Raw genomic sequence first — 27,700 nt, 5'->3', positions numbered from 1 at the left:
TTGACACTCTGAGAACTATTACGCTGTAACCAATCAACCAACCAACCAGTCAATATGTTTTTTTAATAAGGTTCAGAAGAGAATCAAAATTCATGCTCTATTAAATTGGAGTCTTAACATCCAGTATAACTACAAACATACAAATCCACAGCACCGCAGCAGAGCAAGGTTTAGTCCCCTAGGCTTATTTAAATACTGAGTGCACCTATCAATCCCAAAGCTATTTAACACTTTGTTCATGTCCAAGTCATCAGGTCCAACATGTTAGAGTAGTCTTACCTGGCTTAGATGTTACCAGTTTATTATCATAACACCTGAAAGTGGAGGGACAAAAAGTCTGGCTCCTCTATTCTGGCACCAGTGGATGTCAGGTTTAAATCAGGACTCAGTTTGTAGTACAAAATGTAGATATGACCTCATCTTTAAGCATATGTACACTGCAGCACCAAGACTGAATGCTGACTGAGGAGTATGCTGAACATGTTCCAATGTAACATTTAAAATAATACATCAGACTTACAGCTTCCTTTTTTAACATGCAATTCAGTATTTGCTGGCTTTATAGCACCACTCTCTGCTTTATGATTCATAGCGTGTCTGAGGCTCTTATGTCTGGTCTCACACGCTTTTCTGTCTCAACTACTACAGATGTTAACTTGCTTAAAACAATGAAAGACATGTTTTACTTCACATGCTCCACTGCTTTTTTAAGAAGTAAATCAATATGATGATGGATCCTTTTTGTATGGCAGAGTTGTCACTTTTTATTCAACCATTTGACCACTACCATGTGAACATGGCAAAAAAGAAATATTCAATCTGTAATGATCTTTCTGAAATCAAAATTCAGTGTATAAGTGCAACAGGCCATAACTTTACTGCAGAGAGGGATGTTCATAGAATTCACTGTTGCCCTCAGAAATTCAAAATGGTGAAAACTAGTGAGCTGTGGTCTTAGGATAATCATGACACCAAACCATCTGAGAAGTAACACAGCAGATGGAAAAATCAATAGTCTTAAGCCCTCCTTAAACATGGAATACATTGCAGGCATCCTCTATCTGTTAAAGCAGTGGCTTGTTGTCATTCAAACGTAAACAACGTTACAATAATATTCCTTATGGCTTTATTCAGACGTGACAGGACATTTATGGAAAGAACCACATGCTTGCACGATATTTGGTACCTGGTGTTCAAGAGGAAGTGGTATAACGGCTGCAGAATAGTGGTGAGTTAAAGAGTTAAAGAGTTCAGACTTGCCATCTCAGGAGTGTTACTGGAAATGCCACCAGTGAAATGAAATCTAGTCAAATTGCTGTTGTTGCTTTTACGCAAAAGTGACTCAGACGCTTAAAATTAAAGAGGAGTATGTCTGAAAGGGGTTTAAAGTTTAAAGTTTACCATGACAAGACTCTGAAGTCACCTGTTAACTTGTCCACAAATGACACAGCAGAGACGTTGTAAAAGGACAAAACCACATCAATTCTACAACGTAGTTTAGGTTTGGTCAATGTGGGTTGCATGCAAATAAATAAGAACAAGTTCTTATTCATTTAAAATTGATAAATGATTGATTTAATTGATTGATTAAATTAATTAAGTTGCTCTTGATTTGGTTTCCACCCCTTTGGACCTACTCTAGAGCTTAAACTAGGTCTTAACCTGGATTCATGTTTGGTCTGACTGCAGTCTCGCTTCAGTGCTGTGCAGGGCTTGTATGACACAATGAGGTATGAAGCACTTTCCTTCTGTTTGAGCTCTCTGCAGACACTGAGGTTACCAGGTCCCACCAACATATATTTTCAAGTACAGAGCTTTACATGTTGGCAGTGAGGAAACAACTGAATTAGCTCTTCACAGCGTCTGTTTTCTTTTGAAGTGTCTCCCCGCACTACGCACGTAAAACCATAAGAGCAGCAGACCTCATAATTATACAGCCAAGACGCCCACCACTGGCCAATAAATGACAAGATGACATAAATTCTCTGGATGTCTAGAACAAGAGAAAATAGACAAGTGCTCAGAGGCTGATCTGACACTGTCTTTTATGTAAGTATGCTGCCACATATTGTTAAGTGCTGAGCAGACTGTGACAGTTTGACGTCTAAAAGCTGCACTTGGGTGAATTCTGGTTGGAGATATGAAAGAAGAGTCAATAATAGATAAAGACGCTAGCAGAACAATACAAGAACACACAACAGAGACCATTTTAGACTAGATCCTTTTATAACAGAGGATCAAACTGAACAGATTGCTCTCTCTGGGTCAGGAGTGAATTGCTGCCCCAAGTGAAAGAGTTCCAGTATCTCTGGCTCTTGTTCATGATTATGGGTAAGATGGAACTCGAAATCAACGAGTCTTGTGGTGCAGTGTTAGCAGTAATGTGGCCTTCGCACCAGACTGTCTAGGTGAAGAGAGAGCTGAGCCTAAAGGTACAAGATACAAGCAGCTGAAATGAATTTCCTTAGCAGGGTGGCTTGACTAAAAGATAGGGTGAGGAGCTCAGACACCTAGAAGGAGCTCTAAGTTGAACCACCACTCCTTTACCTTGAAAAGAGCCAGATGAGGTAGTTTAAGCATCTGATTAGGATGCTTTCTGGACACCTCCCTTTAGAGGTTTTTCAACAGGGAGGACACCCCAGGGCGGACCCAGGACATGCTGGAGTGATTACATATCCCATCTGGCTTGGGAAAATCTTGGGATCCCCCAAGAGGAGCTAAAAGACATGGTTTGGGAAAGGAACATCTGGGCTACTGTGCTCAGTCTGCCACAGCAACCCTGACATGGATAAGCATCTGAAATTGGATGGACAGATTAGTGGATCAAACTAAATATGTTTCAGGGTTTGTTTGTTTCTTTTTTGCCTTTACATTTGCCCTTTACTTATCCTGTATTTGTGTCTCTGTTCTTAACTTGTTGTATTTCCTTTCAAATTTACCTTGCCTTTCCCTGTGTAACCGGTAGTATCTGGCACTGTGTGCGTTGTGTTTTGGAGGTTCAAGATATCTTTGTAGGCGATCTCCATTTATTCTGACGACAGAAGTAAATAACTAAATCCTCCGATCAATTGTGACAACTAACTTGAGCTCCTACACAAATTAAATGGCATAGAAATGTGTTAGCATACTGCACAATAATTTTAAGCTAACAAATAAACTTACAACTGGGGAATGCCAGTGAATGTCAGGGTACAGAAACTGGTACTCAAACATTCCACATATTGACCCTGGAGTAGCACCTCAGGTTACAACTATTTACATATTTTGTGTAATTATAATATCACATATTACTGCTGTATAATTGACTCTGTTACACGTACCTACAACACTACAAGAAAGGTCTTATCACCAGACGGAAATGTTGAAAATTCTGAATTTTATTACAATTAAAGCTTCTTTTTTAACATACAGATGGGTTTTTTGGGGGGGGATTTACATTCTCACTTTCTACAATATCTATTAATGTCAACTACTTTATGGTTAAGTTCAGGGAAAGATCAGGGTTTTGGCATATAAAGTATGGTTAAGGTGGTAAGGTCAGGCAAATAAAACACTTAATATATAAAATATTGTAGCTATGGATGATAAGAAAAGATGCAAAGTCTGGTCTTCTGCATGAAAGTTAGACCTGTTACATACCCTTCCAGCACATCGGCAGCCACATTCTTACTTTCCAACTCCCTACACATAATATAATTCCTTGGGATGCCTGGCCGCATCAGATTTGGAAGACGATGAACAAACCCACCAATCATATTAACCTGTTCTTTTACCATACAGATTCCTTATTAGACAGCTATTGCGCTGCTCCACACAACATAGAAGTGACAAGACCTGGCTGCTTAAAGGGTCGGTTCACCCAAATTATTACTACTCACCAAAAAAAGAATCCTTATTAACACTTTAATACACATTCTGCAGATTATCCATGATCTTATTGGTTAACTGTGAACATAACAGGGGCATTTTTACTGGAATATAATACTTCTTTGCTCTCCATTGTATTGGGGTGAAAGATATCTCAAAACCAGTACAAGTAAAGAGAAAACTGCATGGCTAGATACAACCAGATGTAAGTGAGAAATCATCAAAAAATGAAATAAAACAAAAAATAAATATCTGCAGACTGAGACACTTTCTACTCTGTGTCTGTTATACTGCTTTCCTCCCTACAATCTTTTTCTCCTTACACTTTTTAATCTAAAGTGAGAGTTCAATTTAATAATCTGTGTGTGTGATTTACCACATCCTGCTTTATAAAACATTCAGAAAGGCAAGAGCTAGAGCACATGCCCACCCTCCCTAACAAAAACAGAAGAAAAAAGCAGACTGTCAGAAAGTGCAGGCATAGCTGATTAATTCTAACCTCAAATGATGTCACTTTACTCCAGGAAGCATGTCTGTGCACTCACCATTATAAATAGCATATCCTCTGTGTGTGTTTAATGGTTGTGGGGGTCAGTATGTCTCAAGGGATGTGCCTCATTGGTCTCATGAGTAAAACAGCACCTACAATGCCTCCCTAATCACCCTGATTAATCACCTCATTAAATATCTTAATGTGTGATGGTGCAGCTATTAAATGCCTTCAGTATAATGTATTGTTCTTGAGTTATTCTATAGAGTATACATAGAGGGGAGTTATTTCAGGCATCCAGGCTTTTCTTTTGGTTTTACACTATTTGTTTACTGAAAAAAAACACTCACAATCACTCTATATTACCTAAAACAGGACATATTGACAGCCATAATGGTGATTTTTGCATTTCTAAATAAATTTGGCTCAAGTTTGGGCAACAAAAACTTGTACCAGCTGCATAAAAATGTAAAAGAAAAAAATTGGAAAAATTAGTTTTTGTATATTCTGGGTCATTTTAGGAGAAGTTCTAAAATTTCAGGCTAAAAGGATGGTGTTTAGTGTGTTTTAATGCTCTCAAACTAAATCTTTTTCTCCTTACACTTTTTAATCTAAAGTGAGAGTTCAATTTAATAATCTGTGTGTGTGATTTACCACATCGGTCTTTATTTTTTCACCATGTGACCCCCAGGGGCTGTGTACATCTGTACTTGTGGTGAGCAACTAGGGATTTAGAGGTCTAACAGCCTGCAGGATGGAGAAGTTATAACGTACATATGTAGTTAGGAGGTCTCTGAACTTGCTACTACAATTACTAATTACAAGCATGGGGGTTAAAAATATTCCCCAGTTAAACCCACACTGGCTCCCTTTTTTATTTGTGGATGGGGACTATTGTCATGTGTTTGCTTATTTAAGCAACATAATTTAAAGCATCCAACTATTTCTTTAGACTTGATAACACACTTCCGTTAACATATTTAATTCTGTCTTGGTTTTTTAAAAGAACAGATGAAAGAAAAAAAATCCCATGTTGATCATTAAATCTTTCCAAGAGTCATGTTGCACATAGCAGTGTTGAACTATTAGTAATTACAGGGAAGAAATAGGTGATATATAGAATGGAATATATAGAAGCACTTTATCTCTGTGTGGCATGAAAACCTCACACAGCTGCATATGAAAATCCATAATTTGGGTGTAGAAAACTCAGTGCCTGATAATAAGAGACCTACTGCCACTAAGCTAATAATTTTCAACTTGCTTCACTTGAGTGTGAAACATCAAATTCCAAAATATTTGGAAGTTGTTGTGTCACTGAAAGAAAGCAGTTTTATTTGTGTGTGATTAAAGACCATGCTGACAGCTTGAAGCCTTACACAGTATATCCAAGTTTAGGCCTCATTAACATTCAATGGAGCCGTCATGGATGGTTGGACAGAAATTCTTTACAGTTGACGGGAGATGTTTCCTCAGGCGTCGACCACACTGAAAGCTAGTTTTGATCACATCTGGGCGTTTTTTTAAAAACACTATCAGTGGGTGTTCCCGTTGGCAATTGCATGGGAACTATTGTAACGCTAGGCTACGGGAGCATATTGTTGCCACTATGACAAAATTAAATTGCTCAATTTCTTGTTATAATAAGAAACTTTTCTTGTTTTAACACGATTCTTTTCATGTTATTTTCGAGGTCATTTTCACATTATAACGAGACAATTTCATGTTATAATGACATATTTTTATTACTTTTACTACTTACTTTTACTATTTTTATTACTAGATACTAAATTTTTCACATTTTAAGCCAATGTAGGCTATAATATCATTTCCTCAGGCACTGAGTGAATCTTTTTCTTGCTTTTAATTACATATATTCTTGTTAGAACAATTTACCAACATGTTATTACAAGAACAGTTTGTCTTAATGATATGCGTTCATTTTGTAAAATAATGAGAAACTTTTGTGATGTAACAAGATAGTGATTTGTTGTTATTACAACATGTCAAATGGAATAATCTGGTATAACAAGAAACTGAGCAAATATTTTTTTGTCATGGTGGCAGCAATACACTGCCGTACTGGGCTTACACAGCAGTATTATGTCTTTATATATCTGTAATATTAACAAGACTAAAAGTCTTCCGTCATGCTGTAAGGCACAGCAGTGCTTTAAACTAAATGCTAATGATGCTGACGATGACAATGCTAACATGCTGATGTTAAAAGGTATAATGTGTAAGAATTGGCCAGAATTTTAGTTTAAAACATTCCCAAATTAACTACATTATCAACAGAATGTGAAGAAAGAAGAAAGAAACAGTTCTGACGTAATGTCAAAGAACTATATGTATTGTGTTGCAGAGATATCTACCGAAGTTAGCATGCTAACCAGCTAGCTCCGGCCCATACTGTCCTGTAATATCACTTTATACCACAGGGACGATAGTGAGTCACTGTAGCGGTCTGAACCTCAAGTACTGAACACAGTAATGGTGGAGCCAGACTGAGTGCTGTTGAAATTTTCGTTGTAGGATTGTTAATATGTCACTTTCAGTTTTAATATTTTTCAGGCAAGAAAGTAACCATGTAGACTCCCAATATGTGGTCAGTTTATCCAAATAAAGCCTATTTAGAAAGCTGCACTGACGTTGTTGGAGCTGCTGCTGTAGCCGCTGGTGGGGAGACATTAGCTGTTCATGTCAGCTGATCTGACTAACTGCAGTGAGTTTCATCAGCAATGTGAAAGCTGGCCATTTGGCATCGTAGCGCATAAACTGGATTGATACTGAAATATCATATCAATGAATTAGGTCTCTACTGGATTACTGTGTTGTAAAATGGCAGCAATTAATGAAAAAATGATGCTGTGTGGCAGGAAAAGTGCTGTTTTACCATTAGTGAGCTCTGTGACATTTTATGATTTACACCTACCCTAGGGGCATGTGTGTAAATATTTAGTTGTTATTTAGAGTTATGTTGTAACTTATCTCTGTGGTGCAACTGCTGTCTCATCAGTGCAGCTCATTTGTAATTTAACGCTGTCTCTGATGTCTCCATAGCATTTTGATATCCTGACACCATAGCACAGATTTACTGTAAACAGTAAGCTTTACACTATATTCAGTGAGTGATAATGCTGGTGGGGGGGCAAAATCATTTAAACTCTGCCCTTTTAACCAAAACATTACACTCACCAAGCCCTACAATTAGTCATTCTTACAGCACACGTCGCTGCCTCTGTTAAAGGAGACTGATTCCTGTTAACTATTAGGATGTTCAGTGTTCCCTGACATTGTTGCAGGAAGACATTTTGTCTGTTTGTTGGTCTTGCGGTATCTGTGAGGCAACTCAGTTCAGGTCAATGCCACTTTGTTCCAGGAAGTGGCAATAAATTAACCATCTGGCAGTCCAGCGAGTGCACTTTTGTGATGTATTGAATCTGAAGGTAATGCATTTATCAAAGAAGATGCAGCTAGCAGCAATTAGTAGTTGGAAGTAACCAAGACCCTGAACATGTTATCAACATGAACAGATTATGAAATGATTTACCTTGGGTGAGGACGTCTGAACGCAAAGACAGTCCTGAATAGCTGTAGATATACCATTGGTTGGACATAACACTTGTGAAATTATATTGCTATTCTAACTCTTACTATATGTAGATACTATACAATAACTTACAGAATGCCTTTAAAGTGGGTCTTTTGTCCTTGTAAGTAATGAGCACAACACAAACATATCATCACCTTTTTAAGTTGATATGTTGAACTTGTTAGCAAGCAGTTGCTTATTTACACATTCAGCAGTTACAGAGCAACATTATCATTCATTTGGAGTCATGTTTCTGTCCACCTGAATGTAAGTCCAATATTCACTCTCTTTTAACTCTGCTTTTGCTCTCTACAAACTCCTGAGGGAAAATCTGTCTCTTTAGCTGCTAAATGCTCCACTATGTTCACCAGCTGGTCTACAGCTAACTGTGTCTGTTTGCCATTTGGTGCTGAGCAGGTAGTGGCTTTTCAGGGCTTTTGTCTGAACACAGCTGCCTACTGTGGCCAAAAATGACACTATGAGAGTACTGAGAGTGAACCAAAATAGTAAAGTTGCAGCCGGACAGATAAACAATGAGCTGAAACTCACTATAAAGCTCTGTAGAGCCGAGGGGAGCTGCAGAGTCACTGGTCCTGTGAGCATATCATGTCAAGGAAGAAGAGGAAAAATCAAGGTAATGATTGCACCCATGGTAATTAATAACCTCCTTAATACCAATAATATTCCTCATTACAGAAATGAAAACAATAAGGTTTACCTAGAGCCCCCAAATCACTAAATCAGCCCCTGCCTCCTGACCTCTTGGGTCCCTGGGTCCGTGCCCATTCAGTAATCCACACTTGTTTATAAAACCAATAAGATTGTAATGCATACAGTCTGACAACCCTAAGTACAGTACATTCAGTGGCAACATTAAGTACAAATGCAGGAATTAGTGCGATATACTGTATGGTGTAGGGAAAAGTCAGGTTATGGAGGACATGCAAACAAAAAGGCCCAGGTTCATGTTACATTTTATCCTTGAAGTGAACATTAACTTTGACTGAACTATGTGTAGCGAAACAACGAAGCACCTTCAGCAGGAGACTTAATGAGCTCTGCTGTGACATGGAACGCTATAGGAGGTCATTCCTGCCAGCTGCCATCGCTCTGTATAACAAATCTCCTCTGGCAGATTCCTCATTTAACAAGGACAAGACTGCTCACCTGGTTATTATATTCATTCATCAAATCTATTATATGACTGATCATCTGTTGTAAATATTTCCAATCTTTCACTGTCTGCTCTGCAGTTTTCACATCCAGTAGATTACCATCTATACCCACACAGCTACAGTATGCATACAGTACATAGGGGAGTTGCACGGATTATACACATCAAAGTGTGTTTACAGGTGTGGGGGAGCACTCCTGCATATGTGCAAAAAGTTGCCTTTTGTGGCCCCAATCTGATAAATTGCTTCAAGTGATGTCACTGGAGTCAGTGTCAGTTGGGGCTAAAGACTACAAGTTTGAAAATGAAAGAAATCTGGGCGTGTGGAGATAGAAAGAAGTGAGGTTACCAGACCTCTGTAGCTCCTCATCTCTGTTTGAGTGTAGCAGCTCCAGGCTACATTAGTTAGTACTACCATAACACACCCAAACCTGTGAGTTGCATTGTGGGTAATGTAGGCACCAGGTTTTGACAGTCTACCAGAGCTGCAACAATTAGTCGATTAGTCGAATAACCATTTAGTCAAAAAAAATGCCAAAAATGTGCTGTTCTGTGATGATTTAATGCTTTTCTTTGTCGCACGTGATTGTAAACTGAATGTTTTTAGGTTTTGGACCATTGGTTGGACAAAACACAGCACCTGAAGACATCACCTTTGACTCTGGGAAATTGTAAGAGTCACTTTTCTGACATTTTATAGACCAAACAACTAATTGATTAATGAAAATAATCATTAGTTGCAGCACTATATTCTGTGGATGTTCAGAAGTGTCTTCATGTAAAAGTTTTTCTTTAAAAGTTTTCTTTACTTGCAACAATAACACTTTTCCTAAGATGTATTTAGCAAATGTAAAATAATTGCATATGAACATAATTCTTAGAGGAAATGGTTGGATTGGTAAACCTCAGTGGGAACCAGTGAGTAGGTGGTTTTACTAGAGCACATTTCAAAAGCAGCTCAACAGTTTGCTGTTTACCATCTTTCCTGAACACATACACCCATGCACACCCACGCCTCCATACATATCCACACATGGACACCAACTGTACACTGTTTCAGCTCCCTGTGCACCACCACCCTCCACTTGGTATAGAACACTCCCAGATTCTCGGGAAAAGTAGTTTATTATGATAACAGGAAGAGTCAAAAATTACTGAGCAGGGTGGCTGCGAGTCAAACTGGTAGAACACTCAAAGGAGTTCAGAGAAGACTGAAAATAGCATCACACACTTGTAGCTGGTGGGTGTGCTCACATGCTGGCAGATGTGTGCGTGTGCCCTTTCATTTAACCACTTGTTCTCTTTAAGTAACCACAGGCAGAGATTCTTCATGCTGTATGCGGCTGGTGCTCCTGCAGCGGTGTTAATTTCATTAACTGACAGAAGTGGAGAGTGTTTTCAGATTTACTGCATGACTTTACTCCGATGAATGTTCGTTTATCTCATCATCTTCCTGTTACTTTTCTGTTAAATATGGCGAAGATGGCCTAGAAATTGTTTCATTTTCACACAGGAAACCGCTCACTTTCCCTTTGTCTTACCAGTGTAAAAACAAACTAATATATATTTAACATACAGTATGTAATGGACATCTTGATGACTCAGTAAGCTACAGTTTGTGCTTGGCACTCCTGGAAAACATCTGCACATTATACAGTACAGCTGATTTATTTGTGGCTTTTTTTCTTTATTGTTTTGTCAGACATGTCTCTTGCCAAAAGTTAATCAAATTATCACATTTGTGCATCTTCTGGCCCATTTACTGCAAATCATGTGTGCTTTATATTTACCGTTGAACATTCTCAGCTATTTTGAGATAGTCTATGAAAAGAGCAGGTCTGTGTGCTTTCCTCCTCTTTCAAGCTGTTTTAAAAATTGGGAATTTTAAGCACACACACAGCGCACAAGCACTTACATGGCCAAAAGTATGTGGACACAATCTTCAGTGTACTTTTTCTCTGAGGCTGTTTTAATGGTTTAAGGCAAGGCCCTGTAGTTCTATCCATCCATTTCATTTTCTATACTGCTTATCCTTTAGAGTGACGTGGGGTGTGTCTCCCACCTGATCCCTGAACACTGACCTTTGCTCCTTGTGCCCCAGCCAGTCCGCGTATGCCTGGTAGTCCTGGCTCCCCCTGGGTGGACAATAATCACAGTCTGAGAAGAACTGTGGAATAGCAGCAGCCAAATCCAACACCATTACAGTAATTATCTGTCTTTGCTCTCACTTCAAACACTGTGCAGTTGAGACCTCTGACACAACGTGACAGGAGGAAATCACATGCACACACACATGCAGGGAGCACAACTTGAGCCAAACCTCCAGAATTGGGGAGCTGTTCCCTTCACTGCTATTTATAGTAGAATTATTTACTTGTAAATAATTTGCTGTGTAGGCTGCTTTGTCTGGGACAATGTATTATTTTCATGAGTTGACACCTTTTACATCCTGTCAGTTAAGCTGGTTTAGTACATGTTGTAGACACGTGAATGTCTGAACTGAACTGGGTCTTACCACTGATCCAGCTTCTCCTGGAGATCCTGGCTCGCCTCTCTCACCAGGAAGACCCTGTATACAAAAAATAAAAATGAAATAATATAAAAGCTGCTTCATCATTGGATTAATATGATCATTGTGAGTGTGTTGCATGCTGGTGGTGAAATTAGGAAAACAATTAGGCCACTGGTTCTAACCAGAGTTACCAACCACGGTATAACTATCATGTACAGTACGTAATGATCATGGAGGGGACATGATGCGGAACTACTTATTGTATGTGCCACCAAGTGTGGTAGTAATGGCCACATTTCTCCGGATACATGTATGCATGTATGTATGTATATATATATACATATGAACATACACATGAAAGATTTATATTTACATTCATGACTTTATAAAAGTTTTTCTTTTCCAGAGAGACCTGCAGAAAAATGTTGCCCTGAATTCATTATTAAGACAGCACCATCAGATCAAATGAAGATATGCAACTGGCAGGATGAGGTCATCCCAATGATTAACTGGCTGTGCAAGAACAACTACAAGGTGTAGTCACATTTTATGTTGGACTAAGAGACTTCGTTTATGGCTATTTCCACTGGCTATAGTATAGCCCACTGTAATTGCAGTGTGCCTTGCCAAGCCATATGTACTTACATTTCCACTGCAACCTAACAGAAGGGGGTAACCACACTGACCTACAGTATGTGATTATCCCCTGCTGACCTGCTCGTGTTACCTGCAATTATCTCTATATCAAAAGCCAGAGGAAGTAAATAAATAAACAATATAAATAAATACATTAAAGAACGTACTGATACATGGAGAATGCAGAGGCTTAAACATCAACGCTACTTGTGACTTAACTCACCCCTACTGGGAAAGGCCATCATTTTCTGCTACACACTTCCATTATAAAATTACATAAGAACTCTCACTCTACTTTGTACATTTAGAACTATTTCAGCCTAACCTGGAATTTGATGCAATAGCCTATCAAAGAAGACAAAACAATTACAGTATATTGAGTCTGTGTATTAGTTTGGTTAGTGCTGATTGCACTTTACAAAAAGCTGCAGCTACTAGTGTAAGAAGTCAGTGATCAGTGTGCAGTATTCACTCAATCTCATGTTTAACCAGGATAAATTTAGCATTAGCTACCAGAAACACTGCTGAATTCTGTATCTCACCTTGGGTCCTGGGGGTCCTGGTTCTCCCAGCAAGCCTGGCTCTCCTCTCTCTCCCTGGGCAAGGTCAGTAGAATCAGGTATCATCAGTACTGGCAACGGTTTTGAAAAGGCATGACACTGATAAAACTTCTTCTTCAAGGTCTTACCTTGTCCCCCTTAAGGCCAGGCTCCCCTCTTGGTCCTGCTGGGCCATCTTCACCCTGCCCAGCCGAGGGAAAACATTAGCTGAAATTATTCAATCACAAGCAGAAATGCAGTGCTGATGTGTTATATCAAAGGTCTGATTAGAGGAAAAGACAAGAATTTTGTTGTCATTTATCTGGAGGAAACTATGATATTGACAACATCCAAAAAACGATCTCTTTGAGACAATTACATCAAGTAGCCAGATTTGACAAATACATAAAGGTGGCTATTGTCGGCATAGCAAGAGACATAACCCTTAAAGGTCCAAGGATTGTCAAAGGAGCCCAATCAGATACTTTGCAACGGATACAAGAAACATGCATAAGATAAATAGGAGGAAAACCATTCGAGTGATATACGAGATATTCCAACCTACTTCCTCAGGCTATTGAATAAAATATTATGATCTGGATCTCGAAGCATTGAGCTTTATTTTCCTCCACAAATTTCAAAAGTTTGTTGCAGATAACCTTCTCTAGACTTTCAAAATGAAAAGCAACTTTAAAATGGACCTGTAGTTCTTGGGTTTAGCAAGATTAATATCAGTTTTTTCAGAAGGGGTTGAATGGAAGTAAAAAATTATTTTGGCGACATTATGTATTTTTTTAGAGCACTGCAAGTCTGGAGCTGAAAAGAGTTTAATTGAATGGATTTTGTTGATCAGTATCATCCAAGTAGGAAGTGGGACTTACAGTATGGCTAGTCAAAGAGTGTTATAATGCACACATTTTTACCTTCTCCCCTTGTAATCCAGGAGGGCCATTTTCCCCAGGTTTCCCTTCTTTACCCTGGGGACAGAGACACCATAAAATGATTCCATCATGTGCTGAATCTGGTGAGAATAGAGTGAAGTGGTGAAAATAAAGGAAGTAATGAAGAACTGGTGAATACTTACAGGCTTACCATCAGGTCCGGGTGGTCCTTCTCTCCCTTTCTCCCCACGGAAACCCTATAGCATTAAAACACTTTGTCACATAACAAAGAAATAAATTCTAATCAAATTAACACACTGTACTAGATAGGCATTTGAAATACATAATCTTAAATACTCAATTTTTGCAGAGTTTCACTCAATATAGTATAGTAATCTATATCATGGAGCACCACAACAAATCATGTACTAGGGACGCATAGATGGAAGACGATCAAAAGGTTGGTTTCCTTTAAAGCATGACTATCTAACTTAAGTTGAACAGCAGCCACTGGGACTACAAGTGCCAAATACCGAACAACAGTAAATGTTGACACATAGTGTAACAGTAGCTCAAGTAGAAAAGAGTCATTAAGTCAGCGCGCTAACTCAGTAATGTAATCTCTGTTAGCTAACATTAGCCAACATATGCTGGCTGTATACCAAACCAACTTCAGCAGTGGTCATACCACTAAGTGACAATTACTCATCCATGCAAAATAGGTGGGTGACTGTGATGACCCCTGCAGTGTCATCTGTTGTGGACTGTGTTTGTTGTGCAATTTATCTGGTTGTCTGCTTTGTATTTGCAGGTGATCGTTAGCGCAACTGGGAACACCTAAGAGTGTTCCCATGTTATGTAATTCTGGGCTGCAGCACAGCTCAGCACAGCTCTGGCTGACTCTCTGGCATTTGGCTGCAGCTCTCCCTTCTTCCCCACAGACGCCTTTTCGATTTAGTTATGTTGCTTTAGTTCTCTGTCTTTGCTTTTATGCACTGCACAACAACCCCACACACAGCTTCCACTCATGCACACTGCACTACTGATTATACTGACATCCACATCCCATGTTGTAATTATTTAGTTAATTTGTTTAATTTGATTCAATAAATTATCTTTTTTTAAACATTGACATGGTGTGTTTCCCTTTTGTTGTGGCCACTTGAGCCTGGTCATAACAAATGGGGGCTTGTCCATTTAGGTTGTTTTGTTAGAAAGTTTGGTTGTGCCTCAGGTAGTAGTGAGGCACATGGTGTGACTGCACAGCTGATGAGGTGATTTAGTCCAGCTGCGTGCTGGCTTTGGGCTGCTTGTTTTGTGGCCAGGGTTGTTTTGGTCTTTGTTTTTGCTTTGGTTTAGCTCTAGTTTTGCTCTGGTTTATTGGTTTTGAGAAATACACTGTGTTTTTTCTCTCTGGAGGCATTGGTTTCTGACCTGGTGTCGGATTGTTGTGTGCCATTCACAAGTGTCCGCTGTTGAAGCCAAGAGCTAAGCATCATTCACTGCCGCCTCCGCGTCATTCATCTTCGCCTTTGCGTCATTCGCTGTTGTATGCTCCAGCTAGGCTATGCTGGAGCAGACACCCTTGTGTGTGGATTTGAGTTCTGGTTCTAGCCTGAGTCCCCAAACTGGTTCTGGTTTTGAGCTGTTTATCGTTGATGCTGTGGATGTCATTGGTTGGTAGTGACATGCATGTTCCAATTAAGGTATTGGGTGACACAGGTGCTAAACACTGATTTATTGTGGAGTCAGTTTTGCCTTTTTCACCCACTACAGAAATGGGGGATTTGGTACTGATGAAGAGGGCTGAGCTGGGCTTAATTCCTTTCCCACACCATTATATTGTGTTGGATTGTGAACTGTTACAGGGCATTGTTCCTGTTGGGGTGCGTGCTGTGTTGCCACTTGACAATGTGGTTATGATTTTGGGCAATGACCTGGCTGATAGTGCTGTGTGGGCCGATGTGCTGCTGTGTGGGCCGATGTGCCGCAGTCTCATGTGATTATTTCCAAACCACTGGCATCTGGGGAGCTGGAGGAGAGTGGTCGGAGTTATCCAGGGGTTTTTCCAGCCTGCGCCATGACGCATGCACAGAGCTCTAGCGTGAATGCTCATCCTGTGCGGTGATATGCGCACCGAGCTGTGACGTGTGTGATCCAGACCTGCCTGTTTCGGGGTGTAGCAAAGGTATCGTGACTGCAGAACATGTGGTTTTATTGCCTGATCTTCCTCCACTTGTTTCGAGGGAGGAATGGATGAAGAGCCAAAGGGCTGATTCATCTCTGTCTGATTTGTGAGATGAGGCTTTGCCGGTAGAAAAAATAAGATGTGGCACATGGATACTTTGTCCTTGAGGATTTGCTTGTGAGAAAGTGGGAAGTGAATCTTCAGGTTGTGCAGAATAACTTCTGTGATGTGGTGTTACAAGCAGCACATGATAGATGTGGATATTTGGGGGTAAAGAAAACACCTGAGGGTGTTCCCAGGTTATTTAATTCTGGGCTGCAGCTCAGTCTCTGGCTGACTCTCTGGCACTTGGCTGCTGCTCCAGCTCTCCCCTCTTCCCCACAGACGCCTTTTCAATTTGGTTATGTTGCTTTAGTTCTTTATCTTTACTTTTATGCATCGTACAGCACCCATATACACATCTTCCACTCATGCACACTGCACTACTGATTATACTGACATTCATACCCCAAACTGTAACTATTTAGTGAATCTGTTTAATTTGATAAATAATCTTTTGTTAAACATTCACATGGTGTTTTTCCCTTTTGTTGTGGCCACTTGAGCCAGGTCATAATAGTGACGTAGTAACTACTTGCAGGGCTAGTTGGTGAACTGCTGTAGCTGATGATCAGGCTAATGCTAGCCAGTCGCAATCGATTCCAGAGCTGCTTTCTATTTTTTTCTCCACTGTTGTTTAAATCCTTCTGGCATTTTGCTCACCACTGCACATCATTTAATTCAACAAAAAGTTATTGACGAGGGAAAATAAAGCTCTCTGAGTTAACAAGATTGCTAACAGTCTGTCAGCTTTTCTTTGACCAAACTTATTTTTTTAGAAAAACATGTAAAGTGACATACTCAAAACCTACCAAAAGCCTATATCTCCTTAGCAACACTGACTAACAGTGGTTTCACATCTGAATTTCAGTTATTTCTTAGGGGAATTTTCTTCATTTATCTGACACTAGAAAAATGACAGAAAATGGGGGAAGTGACATAGGGAATGACATAAAAGAAAGACTAATGGCCAAATGTGAACAGTCAAAGTGTCAAAGAGTCAAGAGTCAAAGTGGCTCATGGTTAGGCCCATGCAGTACTGTATGAGGATTCTTCACTCTATTTTTTGAATGTATGTTTAAGCAGCTCTCCAAAAAAAACACTTGGAGATTCCAAAACCTCCCTGGATAAACAAATGCTACTGTGAGTCATTAGAAGTGAGTCATTATAACTAGAATTCATTAGGGGTCATTAGCAGAGGACTGAGGTGAGGTCTAGACGTTTTTACTTTTGGTATACTGCACCAATTCCTCATCAAATACTCAGTTGCAATTTTCCTCAGCACTTTTCTAGTCTTCAATTTGTGTGTTGTGGTCTTTCCTCTCTTTCCGTATAGCATATACCGCTGTGGATGAGCGTGGAAATAACTACCAATGTGTGTAATAACCTCCAATATAAAGATATTGTGTTGACTCCAATTGGAGCTGATGTATTACTGAAGCAAAGAAGCAACAAGAACCAAACAATTATCCATAAAAACTTAAAGACACACATGAGCAAACAGTGCATTCCATATTCATCTATTTGGCGTTATCACAGTAATAATAGCTTGTGATGTATTTTGGTTGATCACACACACATCAGAGCATTGTCCAGTCCGTTACATCATAGTAGAGCTGTACACTGGCTATAGATTAATAGCTTAATTAATAGATTAATGCAGCTTAAAGGCCGTGGTGTCAAAAGAAGAGACAAGTCCTATATCAAATGTCCTGTGTGTGTGTGTGTGTGTGTATGTGTGTGTGTGTGTGTGTGTGTGTGTGTGTGTGTGTGTGTGTGTGTGTGTGTGTGTGTGTGTGTGTGTGTTACCATGCGTCCTGGCAGGCCACGCTGCCCTGGTGGTCCAACTACACAGTTGCAGTCTTCCTCCTCCTCTGTGGCTGTTCGATTCAGAGAACACTGAGAAAACACAAACACACTGATGTCTGCAATACAAAAACACACTCAAAGCTTTGCTCATTATTATAGGAAAAAACACATTTATATAGAGAGAGAGTCATTAATGTCAAAGTAAAACTGATTATTACAATTATCAATTGTATCAATTATTTTTACATTAAGGTTTTAAGTCAAACTTCTTGGCGCAAGATATGAATGTAGACAATGATTTCCACTTTTTAATATCTCATTAGTTGTTATATTATTGGTTAGTTATGTTACACTTGCATTACCTCAGTGACTAAACTTTCTGAATTAAAGTCAGATTAAAATAGTGTGAGGGACACGTACAACCTATACTTACCCTTTCATCATCCTGTGTACCAAAAGAGAAAGAAGACAAGAGATGAAGTTATTATCGGTGTACAGTAGCCTTACATATGCAACCTTGTACAGAATTTGAAAAATAAAATGTGACCTTTGCAGTAAAGAAAAGGTTAGAGATCTTACCACAGAGTAGATCTCACAAGCTGTCTCTCTCTCGCTCTGATGAGGATCACAGTACAGACGCAGCTTCTGAATGTCCAACTGAATCCAAAGAGCATGAAAAATGTGATGACCTCTGACATGCTTCATCAGAAAAACTAATGTCTGTTTCATTAGTGTTAAATTGTGAAAATCAGGCTTTTAATAAACACACAGCTCACAGTTTTACTGATTTTGATAATAAATATATAGTGTAAACTGGCACTTCATATGGCATCTCTATCATTTGCATCTTCAGCCAAAATATGTTGAAACTGAGGGTTTTGAGTTCAAATTCAGGCCTGTCCTTTTCAGCCATAAACTGCAGGGACAAGGCATAATTTTCTAAAAGAAGGACTCTATATTTTAGTAACTTGACAATGTTACTAATGATAATGCTTAAATCCCATTTTTTGTAACTTCACAATAGGTACATACAACATATGCACATACATGTGCACAAAAGCAACGGTCAGACTTTACAAACTATTTTTAAAACAGCATAGAAACAAAAAGGAAAAAGTGATACAAAAAGAGTATATATAGTCGAGTATATATAGTTCAGTAAATATTAGCTCAACCCACTTAATTTGTCCCCCAGTAGCCAATACTGTAGGTTGGCACTGGAAAAGATCCCTTCAGCCTTTAGTCATATTGTGCAATTAGTCTCCTTTTCTACAGTTTATATCAAATTATTTCAAACAAACATTCATGTTAAAATGTGTTGAGCCAAATGCCATGCATGCCAACAACATTTTAAGTTCTGCTGCAGTTTCCTCTTCTAGCCCTTTGCGCTTGAAGCCCTACAATCGTAGTTTCTCAGCTCCACTAATATTTTCTCTAGCCTTGCCTTGCTTCGTGGGCTGGGCTTGGGGATCATCAGCACTTGGTGTGAAAATATTTCCATCTGTTTTTAGATTTCTGTTCCTGTTTTCTTTGGTCCAGACTGAAATATCTTAACAATTTGGATCGATTGACATGAAGGACATTCATGGTCCTCAGTGGATGAAGCCTACTGACTTTGGTGAACACCAGACATCTAGCAACTTGCATGGCTGTAGACTTTAAGTATTGCTCATGGTGTACTTGGATTTCTCATTCAGAAATACAATTTACAGATATGATTTGTACTCACAGGCACAGTGATGTCTGTTCCTCGCCTCTTAGCCACCTGTGTCTCCCCATTGATGTAAATGGGCTCCATTGGCTCCAACATTACTTCCTGGATCGGTTGATCGTCAAGGAAACCGGTGACCTGGTAAGGCCTCACTAGGAGTTTGAGCTGATGCCATTTTCCATCATACAGAGTCTGAAAGAAGGCACAAAGATGAATTTCATGAATGAGTTTGTTTCTTTAAAGGTTATCTAAAAATATAAATATACATTTACTGAAAGCTTGTTCATTTACGAGACTGAAACATCATTGTTCAAGGTTGGAGTCGTGAGCAAAGGTGGATATGAAAACGATTAACTTGTCAAATCTTCTTTCACTCAGCCTTCCACTTCTGTTGGCAGTCTTATGTGTGCATGTGTTTCATCTAATCTAATTTTGTGAGTAAGGCCGGAATTGTGTGCTCCCTAAATGCTCCACAAATAGTTGTGACCAGAGAGGTATTACAACCAAGAAGCCCTTCCTTTTTCCATCATAATCTTTTCTTAAAAGCTCAAACCATATAGAGGGAGAGAGGAACAGAGCAGCTATTGTTTCTTTGGGACTGAGCCACAGCCATCATTTCCAAATGACAAATCACAGGCTTCTAACTTGTGCCACATCAAACCAAATCAAATCAAACATGTGCAAACAGAAACTGAACATAATTACAACCCTGTTCAATGCTCTAAAGTTTAAAGTCTAGGTGTGTGTTAGGATGGAGGGTGCCTTTGGAAAAACACCCTAGTATGTCCTACAGGACGTATTATTACTTTGTGCTGCCATGAACAAAGAGACATGAGCTCCAAGTGCTACACATCCACCAGCTAGTTTCCATTGGAGAAACTAGCTGGTGGTTTAGAGTCGGAAACATTTTCTTTGAGCTCTCTCCTGGCTTCCATCACATTAGATCTTCACTGGTTGAAGTGCATATTGAACTGAACAGGGGTTGATGTTTAAATAACTGCTAGTTTGGCTCTCTGCGAGTCATTTCAGTCAGACTTGTTCACAGCAAGCAACATGAAGGGAAACCCAGGATTGGAAGAGACAGACTCTACAAATAACACAATATGTTCTGTCAGTAGCACTGCAGAAAAATAACAAATGGTAACACAGCACAGTACACTCTAAAATTACTAATATAAACTGTTGTAATATTTGTTTTTATTATGTTATGTAATAAATCAACTTTTTAGGTGCTATACCATTGGGGGGATATCAATAATGGTGCAAGTTAAAGCAGCTGAATTAAATGAGCTTCTTTAAAGCTGCATTAAGTGACTTTTGGCCACTGGAGGACAGTGCAGAAAGACTCACAGCAACAAGCCTTCATATACCTTCCCAGCTCATTGAATTATAGTGTTAATGAATAGCAAACTTTACATACGTATCCAGCAGCGATGCACAGGAACCAGTGTTGGGGAGTAACTAGTTACATGATACGGCATTACGTAATTAAATTACAAAATAAATGTAATCGTAATCTGTTACAGTTACTGAGAAAAAATACGAAAATATGTATTTAAATTACAATTACTAATGAAAATGTTGGTGATTACAAAGGAGTTACATCCAAATATGTTCTTTTCGGTAAAAAGCTTATATTCATTCTGTTTCTTTGCATCTTTTCGCTCTGCTCTGCCTTCTTTTGGCATATTTCTGGACAACGCAGGGAGGCCTCAGCAAAGCCTTTGGGTCAAATTTGAGTGCACCATATGATGATGATAGATCAGAATTTTTGAGTGGCAGTGCATTTCACAAATTATCTCTGATAATTAATTAATGAGGTACACCTGGTCTCAGGTTTGTTTGTTTTTGTTTTTTCAAAAGGAAAAAGTCAGCCTGCTACTTTTCAATGCTTGTGTATGAACATGGTGTTAGCAGCAAAACTAGGCTAATCAACATAGCAAAACTTAATGCCATGCAACATTTAGGCTAACAAAGTCTTTGTAGCTGTAGTGACTCAGCAGCCATCTCCTGCTGAGGCACTGGTAAAGTAGTGTTTCTTGAACATTATTATTAATGTAGGGCATTTTCACAAATATTGGCCAAAAGCCAAATAGCCAAGTGATCATTATTCTGTCATAGCACCAACCTGAAAGCCGGCTTTAAAGATGACTCTCTGGTCCATGTTTGTTATACTAGTGGCTGTGAAGGTGACAGTTTTGTCTTTTTCGCTCAGTGTCACTGCAGCTTGGATCTCCTTATCCTTAGACAGCACCCTCCAAAGGTCAAAGGTCAACTTGCTAGAGGACCGCTTTAGACGCAAGGTGGCTACAAATACATAGGACGGAGGGAGGCCTTCTGGGAAAATCTCCCTAGTGGAAAGATAAAATAAAATACAGTAGCAAGATATGACATTCATTTTTAAATAGTAGTTAACTGGGATAGAGTGACATTCACAAAACTCAAAAAATGTGGAAGGCTATGTCACTCTCAACAGTATGCTACCTGGTATTCTCAGTAATGTCTGTGGAGGCTGTAAGGGAGAAGGCTGTCTCGGACACCAGGGAACCAGGGATCTTCTTGGCCTTCTTCTGAATGTTCATGCCAACCATCAGCTCAAAGCCTTTCTCATCACGAGATGCCACCGGGATTCGTGTTGGACACACAGACTCTAGAAAGAAAAGTGTAATTCATTCAGACAGTTGACTTCTAAATATGCAAGAACGTTTGGCTCACTACTCAACAACGGCAGACACCACCTTTGCCTACACTGTTGCAAACCTAACCTTTTATGGCACACTTGTTGAATTTAAAATTAGCTATCCAATGTACACAAGAAAACAACAATAACATTAATGGTGTCTCAGTGTCACAGTGAGCCATAATGCACAGCACTAGGGCATCAGAATAGGGAAAACAAAGTGGAATGCAGCCATTATGAATTATTAATTACATGTGCCACATGTTTTTTTCTGTTCCCACATCTGCTTCTTCTGCTTACTTCTGCTCTTCCTTCTAGCTTGCATTGCCATTTTCGGTGAGGGTGGTTTACCATACGTTAGTTAACAAGCTATGTAGCAGTTGAAAACATCAGACAAAAAACTGAAAGGTTCTTTTTTGTTTTCTTGTTTTGCCACCTTGATGGACTCCATAACAATCTGACAGACACATAGCCCTGTATTATTGCCTTATCAAATTGTTACATTAGCAAAAAAACATTCATTCACTTGGAGTAGTAGTTCTGGTATCCTGATAAATGTAAGTCCAATATTCACACAATACACTCTCCTTGTTTGACTTTCTTCACCAGCTAGTTGCTAACTTTCTGTTAGCTGTTCAGTTTAGAGGGTTTATCAGAACTTTTTTTGCAGTGCCATAAAACCAACAAACAAAAAAGCTAAAAGAGGCTAATAAAAAAATAGATAATAATTATAATAATAGAGACTATTGTTGTCCCCTGTGGGCTCCTTGTGAGTCTGCAGTTAACTGGGCATAAGGTAGGTAGGGTATGGGACAAGAAACTTGCACCAATACCAGTTGCTACTTATTAGCAAGCTGTCAACAATGTCTCCAATATCATCTCAGTCAATTGCAATGTAGAAAAGGTAAATTTGAGAGATTTGACCAGAGAGCTGATGAACAAGACAAGTAGATAAAAGGATATGGAAGATATTCTGACCTTCACAGAGCTTTTGCTCCATGGAGTCTCTGATACGGTCAATGGTGGTGTAATCTTCAGCGTAGAGGACATAGGTGGAGGATGGTCTGTTGGCAATGGATACCAGCTCCGAGGTGGTGATCTCACTGCCAACTCCAACAGCGAATAATGTAATGCCCTCAGCTCGTGCATCCATACTGGCATCCACCTATGGAAACAGGGTGCCAGTGGGGAAAATCAGCCCCCCATGGTTAAGAGAGATGGTTTCCATTTAGTGCAAGCAAACAGATTGACAGAGGGTTTATGCAGGAAGAGCAACACAGTAATATAATAAACAGCACTAACAAGTATTAGCTTTCAGTGGAATGAGGAAAAGCCAGTTACTTTGAACCGCTGTCCCTTGTGCCCTTGTTGTTTCCATGATGACACTAATGAAGACAATGAAAACGATGCCCCATGCCAATAGTGGCTCCTTGTTGAGGCACTATGGATCAGCGAGTTCCTATCTTTTTTTTCATACCATGGTTTGAAACTCTTTGACACTGACGCTGTGATTTAAGATCTCACAAAATGCTTCACTCAAGCAAGTGAACATATTTACCACGTCATCCTGAGATTTGCCATCAGTGACCACCACAGCGATGCGGTTCTTAACTTGTCTGGCTCGCTGGGAGGAGGAGAAGACGTGGTCCACAGCAAACTTGATGGCTCTGCCCGTCTGCAAAACAAACTATTTCAATTTTATTGAGAATATCTGTGCTTGTGGTGTTGCTGTGCATGCACCTGTGGTGAATTAACATTGGCACTCCTGGACACAGTTAAGTGTAGTGTGTCTCTCCAGCCTCGCCCTGCTCCACTTTATGAGTTTTTTTGTTTTTAAATGAAGTAGTGGAAGATTTTTATTGATATTTAATAGTATGTTTTAAGTTTTAAGAGTAAAGTATTTTTGTTCTTTCCCTGCCCTGCTCCAAGCAGGTGCCCTAATCAACTAGTAGGAGTTGCTAGTGACAAGGTCATGAACCCTCACCATCTTCCCACCAGCAAACACTGCCAGCTATGTTTGAATGGACAACCAAGCCAGAGGTACCACTGGTGGGTTAGCCATTTGTATTCATGTTTATATGTATTTACCACCATCTGTAAAATCCCAGCAGATACTTAGTTTCTCCTTTTTCTTTCATAGATAAGATAAGATTAATTTGATTCACTGTTTAATTTAATTGATTAATGTTGTATCACATCCTTCTTCTCTCAGCAAGCATGTCTGCCTTGTCTTGAGTGTTAACTTTAGTTTCTTAGTATTGCATAGCTTCTGGGGTGAAATTCCCTACAGTAGGTGTCATAGTTGATCAGTCAATTATTCATTTTCTTCTTCTTCAAAACCACTCTCATGGCTAATGAAGCCTGGGGCTGCTAACCTCAAGCAGAGATGAGGATTGGGCTACAGAGGTCTGGTAACCTCACTTGTGTGTAACGCCATACCCCCAGATTTTTTTATTTTCAAATGTGTAGTCTTCAGCCCCAACCAACACTGACTCAATCCAATCATCTCTCAAGGCAATTTATCAGATTTCACACAGCTCCCTCTGGAGCCACAAAAAGGCTTTATATAACTTTTTTCCCCATATACAGTAGTACCCCCCAAGAGACTTTGATGTGTAAAATTGGTGGAGTTTCCCTTTAAGTATGGAGCTATACAGCCAGAGGCAATTAGTCTATCGTAAAGACTGGCAGTCAGGGAAAACAGCTAGCTATCAAAATGATAATTTGTGGTTGTAGGTGAATTGACGTACTGCAACAACGTCTTATGTCTTATCCACCCGCCCATTACTTCTGTGAAGTGTCTTCACTGATTACCTCATAACCTGACTGTGACGACAGGACTCCGTGCCCAGCTGTTTTGCCCAGGAAATAGCTACACCATGTTACTAAACTGTTAATTAGTGAATTTTAGAGATCTTGGTAGTTGTTTCTGAAAACTGGACAGGGCTAGGCTAGCTGTTTCGCCCTGCTTCCAATCTTTATGCTAAGCTAGGCTAATCACCCCCTGCCTCTAGCTCTGTGTTGATCTCCTTATCTAACACTCAAAAAAAATGGCCTATTATAATATAATAAGCCTATTATAATATATATATATATATATATATATATATATATATATATATATAATCCATGTATTGGTGTGTATGTGTACAGTTATTCAGTTTGAACATATATAGTATATTCTGATAATATGCAATGCCAACTAGGACTGATAGAGTTGTCAGAGTAAACATGCGGTTCCTGCCTGTGTGTTTCCTCCCAGATAAGTGATGCTCCGTATGGCCTGGATGAGCTCTGATCCACCCTGGGGCTTCCCCAGAGGAATCTCCAGACGGGGAGTGTCACTGTACTGGATCACAGCCACCTACAGCAGACACAACAAGCCAAAAACTAATGTAGGTGTAATGCTGATTTATTGACGATCTGTGGCACTTGGAATGGGCACATGCTGGGATAATATATTGTATTCTTATTGAAACTGGCAGCTAATACAGATACTGCAGCATGCATCACTAATTTGACAGGAGAAAATAAAAAGGGGTCAGTAATCTGGAAATTACAATCTCAGTTGGAAGGACAACTGAGGTTTGAATGTAACACTTGTGCATACAGTAGGTATGTTAAAATTCCTGCTCAGTGCATTAAGTATAATGTGGTTTATATTACCTGTGTGTAATGGGAACTGATGTCAAACTGGCTGGTGATGTTGATAAGCCACTGCTTAGCTGTTTCGAAGTCAGGGACGCCAACACTCCATGAGCCATCGACAATAAAGACCAGGTCATTTACTGCTGTGCTGCAGCCTAACACACACACACACACACACACACACACAAAAGGAACTACCTTAAAAATTCAAACAGATACAAACCTAAAATCTGTTTTATTTCATACTCAGAGGTCAATATTTAATGCTGCTGTAATCAAAATTATGGAAACATTTCATTTCAAATCAACAGAAGCTGTATCCAAAAAGTCCCATTGGTTTGTAATATGTGTCTTCATTTACTTTTTCACAACTCAGTGTTGGGCTCTCTTATGGTATAACTGTATCATCTCTACCTGCTCGGACATCATCCGCCTCTGCAGCATCCAGCGGGGTCAGTAGTAATATTGTAGTCCATATGGACCACAGCAACATGGCTCTCAAGGAGGGTGGTTCACCTCGTTCCAGTCCAACTTGGCTAAAACAGCAGTGAAAACAGCGATTTGAATACATCATACAGGTTTAACACTCATACTACTGGCATGCTTGGTGTGGTGTTGCTTAAGAGCAGTATAGAGGCTGTTTTGATCACCTGTGTGGTAATAATGCAAGGACATTCTTGGCAGAAGTATGAATGGCTGTGTCCAAAATCACCCCCTACATAATAGACACTCAATATTATGAGTAATATTTCCAACAAGTATGAATCAACATTATTTGGAACATTTTTTTAGTTTTTAATTTTTGCATCTTTAAAATGTGATGCATGGTATTGTAGGATTGTTAGTAGGAAGTCATGTACATGCCATAGACACTACTTTTTTATTTCCATTGTGGAATTTTTGAAGGCACTATATAGTGCATAAATTTATACACTTAGAATTTGGACACTCAAATACAATGGCAATGGGTAAATATAGCACACTATATAGCACATGGAGAATGATTTGGGATATTTAAGTTTATTGTAAAGCTGCAAGTAAAAGAGGAGATTATATTTTGCTCTTTTTGTGGTGCAGCACCTCATGATGGCCATGTCAGTCAGTCGGTTATTCATCCACTCATAAATCCAGACAAATATAGCTTGGCAGCTACTGGCAAGGTTATCAGTACCAGTACAATTATGTGTCTGTATCCAGAAGATGACTCCCATTGATTCAGGTGACCCCTTGATCTTTTCTCTATCCACATCATCAGGCTACAACATCCCACTGACCAATGTGTAAGTGCATGACATGTATCTTACACTAATGGCTGAATTTTAATAAAATGTTCTGTGAATATTCATGACACATAAATAATCAGTCAGACGTTTCATCTAGCCCTACTTTCATCAACTGACAGTACAAATACTTTTACAGTAAAAATATTGCAATCTAATCTGCAGGTCGCCATGATATTTATAGAATACATTCATGCTCCCCACATGATGAACTCCTTCTACTTTGTTCGCCCTCAGGCCACAATGTCCACATTGTCACAGAGGATATTAGTTAAGAACATTCATGTTCCCCAGGGTATAAACTCATTTGATTCTGCTGACCCATTGCACCCCCCTCCAGACAAAATTTATACCTTGTCATACCCCACAATATACACCACATCCTCTGGAGGCACTGGTTTCCACTGCAGGAACCTTTCCAGGAACCCAGGAACCATTTTAGAAATTTGCAGTGCTGAACATTCCTGACCGGACAAACAGAAACTTTGCAGCTGCTACAGATTGTGTATAGCTTCACTCATTCAGACAGTAAACATGGATTTGTTGCCACCAGAATCAACAAGCTATATTGTATGTCATCTGACTCCCCCA

The 27,700-nt window shown here is 39.4% G+C and overlaps 1 protein-coding gene across 1 annotated transcript in view; it reads right to left on the bottom strand.

Annotated features, from left to right (window-relative positions):
- Positions 1-26,368, bottom strand: part of LOC121887731 (collagen alpha-1(XXI) chain-like) — a 68,037-nt gene extending 41,669 nt beyond the window's left edge. The window contains exons 1-17 of the mRNA XM_042398656.1: positions 26,244-26,368; positions 25,848-25,984; positions 25,426-25,545; positions 23,740-23,856; positions 23,160-23,346; positions 21,986-22,151; positions 21,630-21,852; positions 19,520-19,693; positions 18,370-18,447; positions 18,224-18,235; positions 17,791-17,880; positions 13,898-13,951; positions 13,737-13,790; positions 12,963-13,016; positions 12,817-12,870; positions 11,642-11,695; positions 11,208-11,261 (exon numbers count right to left, since the gene is read on the bottom strand). Of these exons, the coding sequence (XP_042254590.1) occupies positions 11,208-11,261; positions 11,642-11,695; positions 12,817-12,870; positions 12,963-13,016; positions 13,737-13,790; positions 13,898-13,951; positions 17,791-17,880; positions 18,224-18,235; positions 18,370-18,447; positions 19,520-19,693; positions 21,630-21,852; positions 21,986-22,151; positions 23,160-23,346; positions 23,740-23,856; positions 25,426-25,545; positions 25,848-25,984; positions 26,244-26,322 (1,707 nt within the window). The 5' untranslated portion in view covers positions 26,323-26,368. The remainder of the gene's footprint in view (positions 1-11,207; positions 11,262-11,641; positions 11,696-12,816; positions 12,871-12,962; positions 13,017-13,736; positions 13,791-13,897; positions 13,952-17,790; positions 17,881-18,223; positions 18,236-18,369; positions 18,448-19,519; positions 19,694-21,629; positions 21,853-21,985; positions 22,152-23,159; positions 23,347-23,739; positions 23,857-25,425; positions 25,546-25,847; positions 25,985-26,243) is intronic.
- Positions 26,369-27,700: the final 1,332 nt, after the last annotated feature.

This window comes from Thunnus maccoyii, chromosome 21, assembly GCF_910596095.1.
Source record: "Thunnus maccoyii chromosome 21, fThuMac1.1, whole genome shotgun sequence".
Classification (NCBI taxonomy): Eukaryota; Metazoa; Chordata; class Actinopteri; order Scombriformes; family Scombridae; genus Thunnus; species Thunnus maccoyii.
Note: the sequence above shows the minus strand (reverse complement) of the source record. Positions and strands in the feature narration are given on the sequence as shown.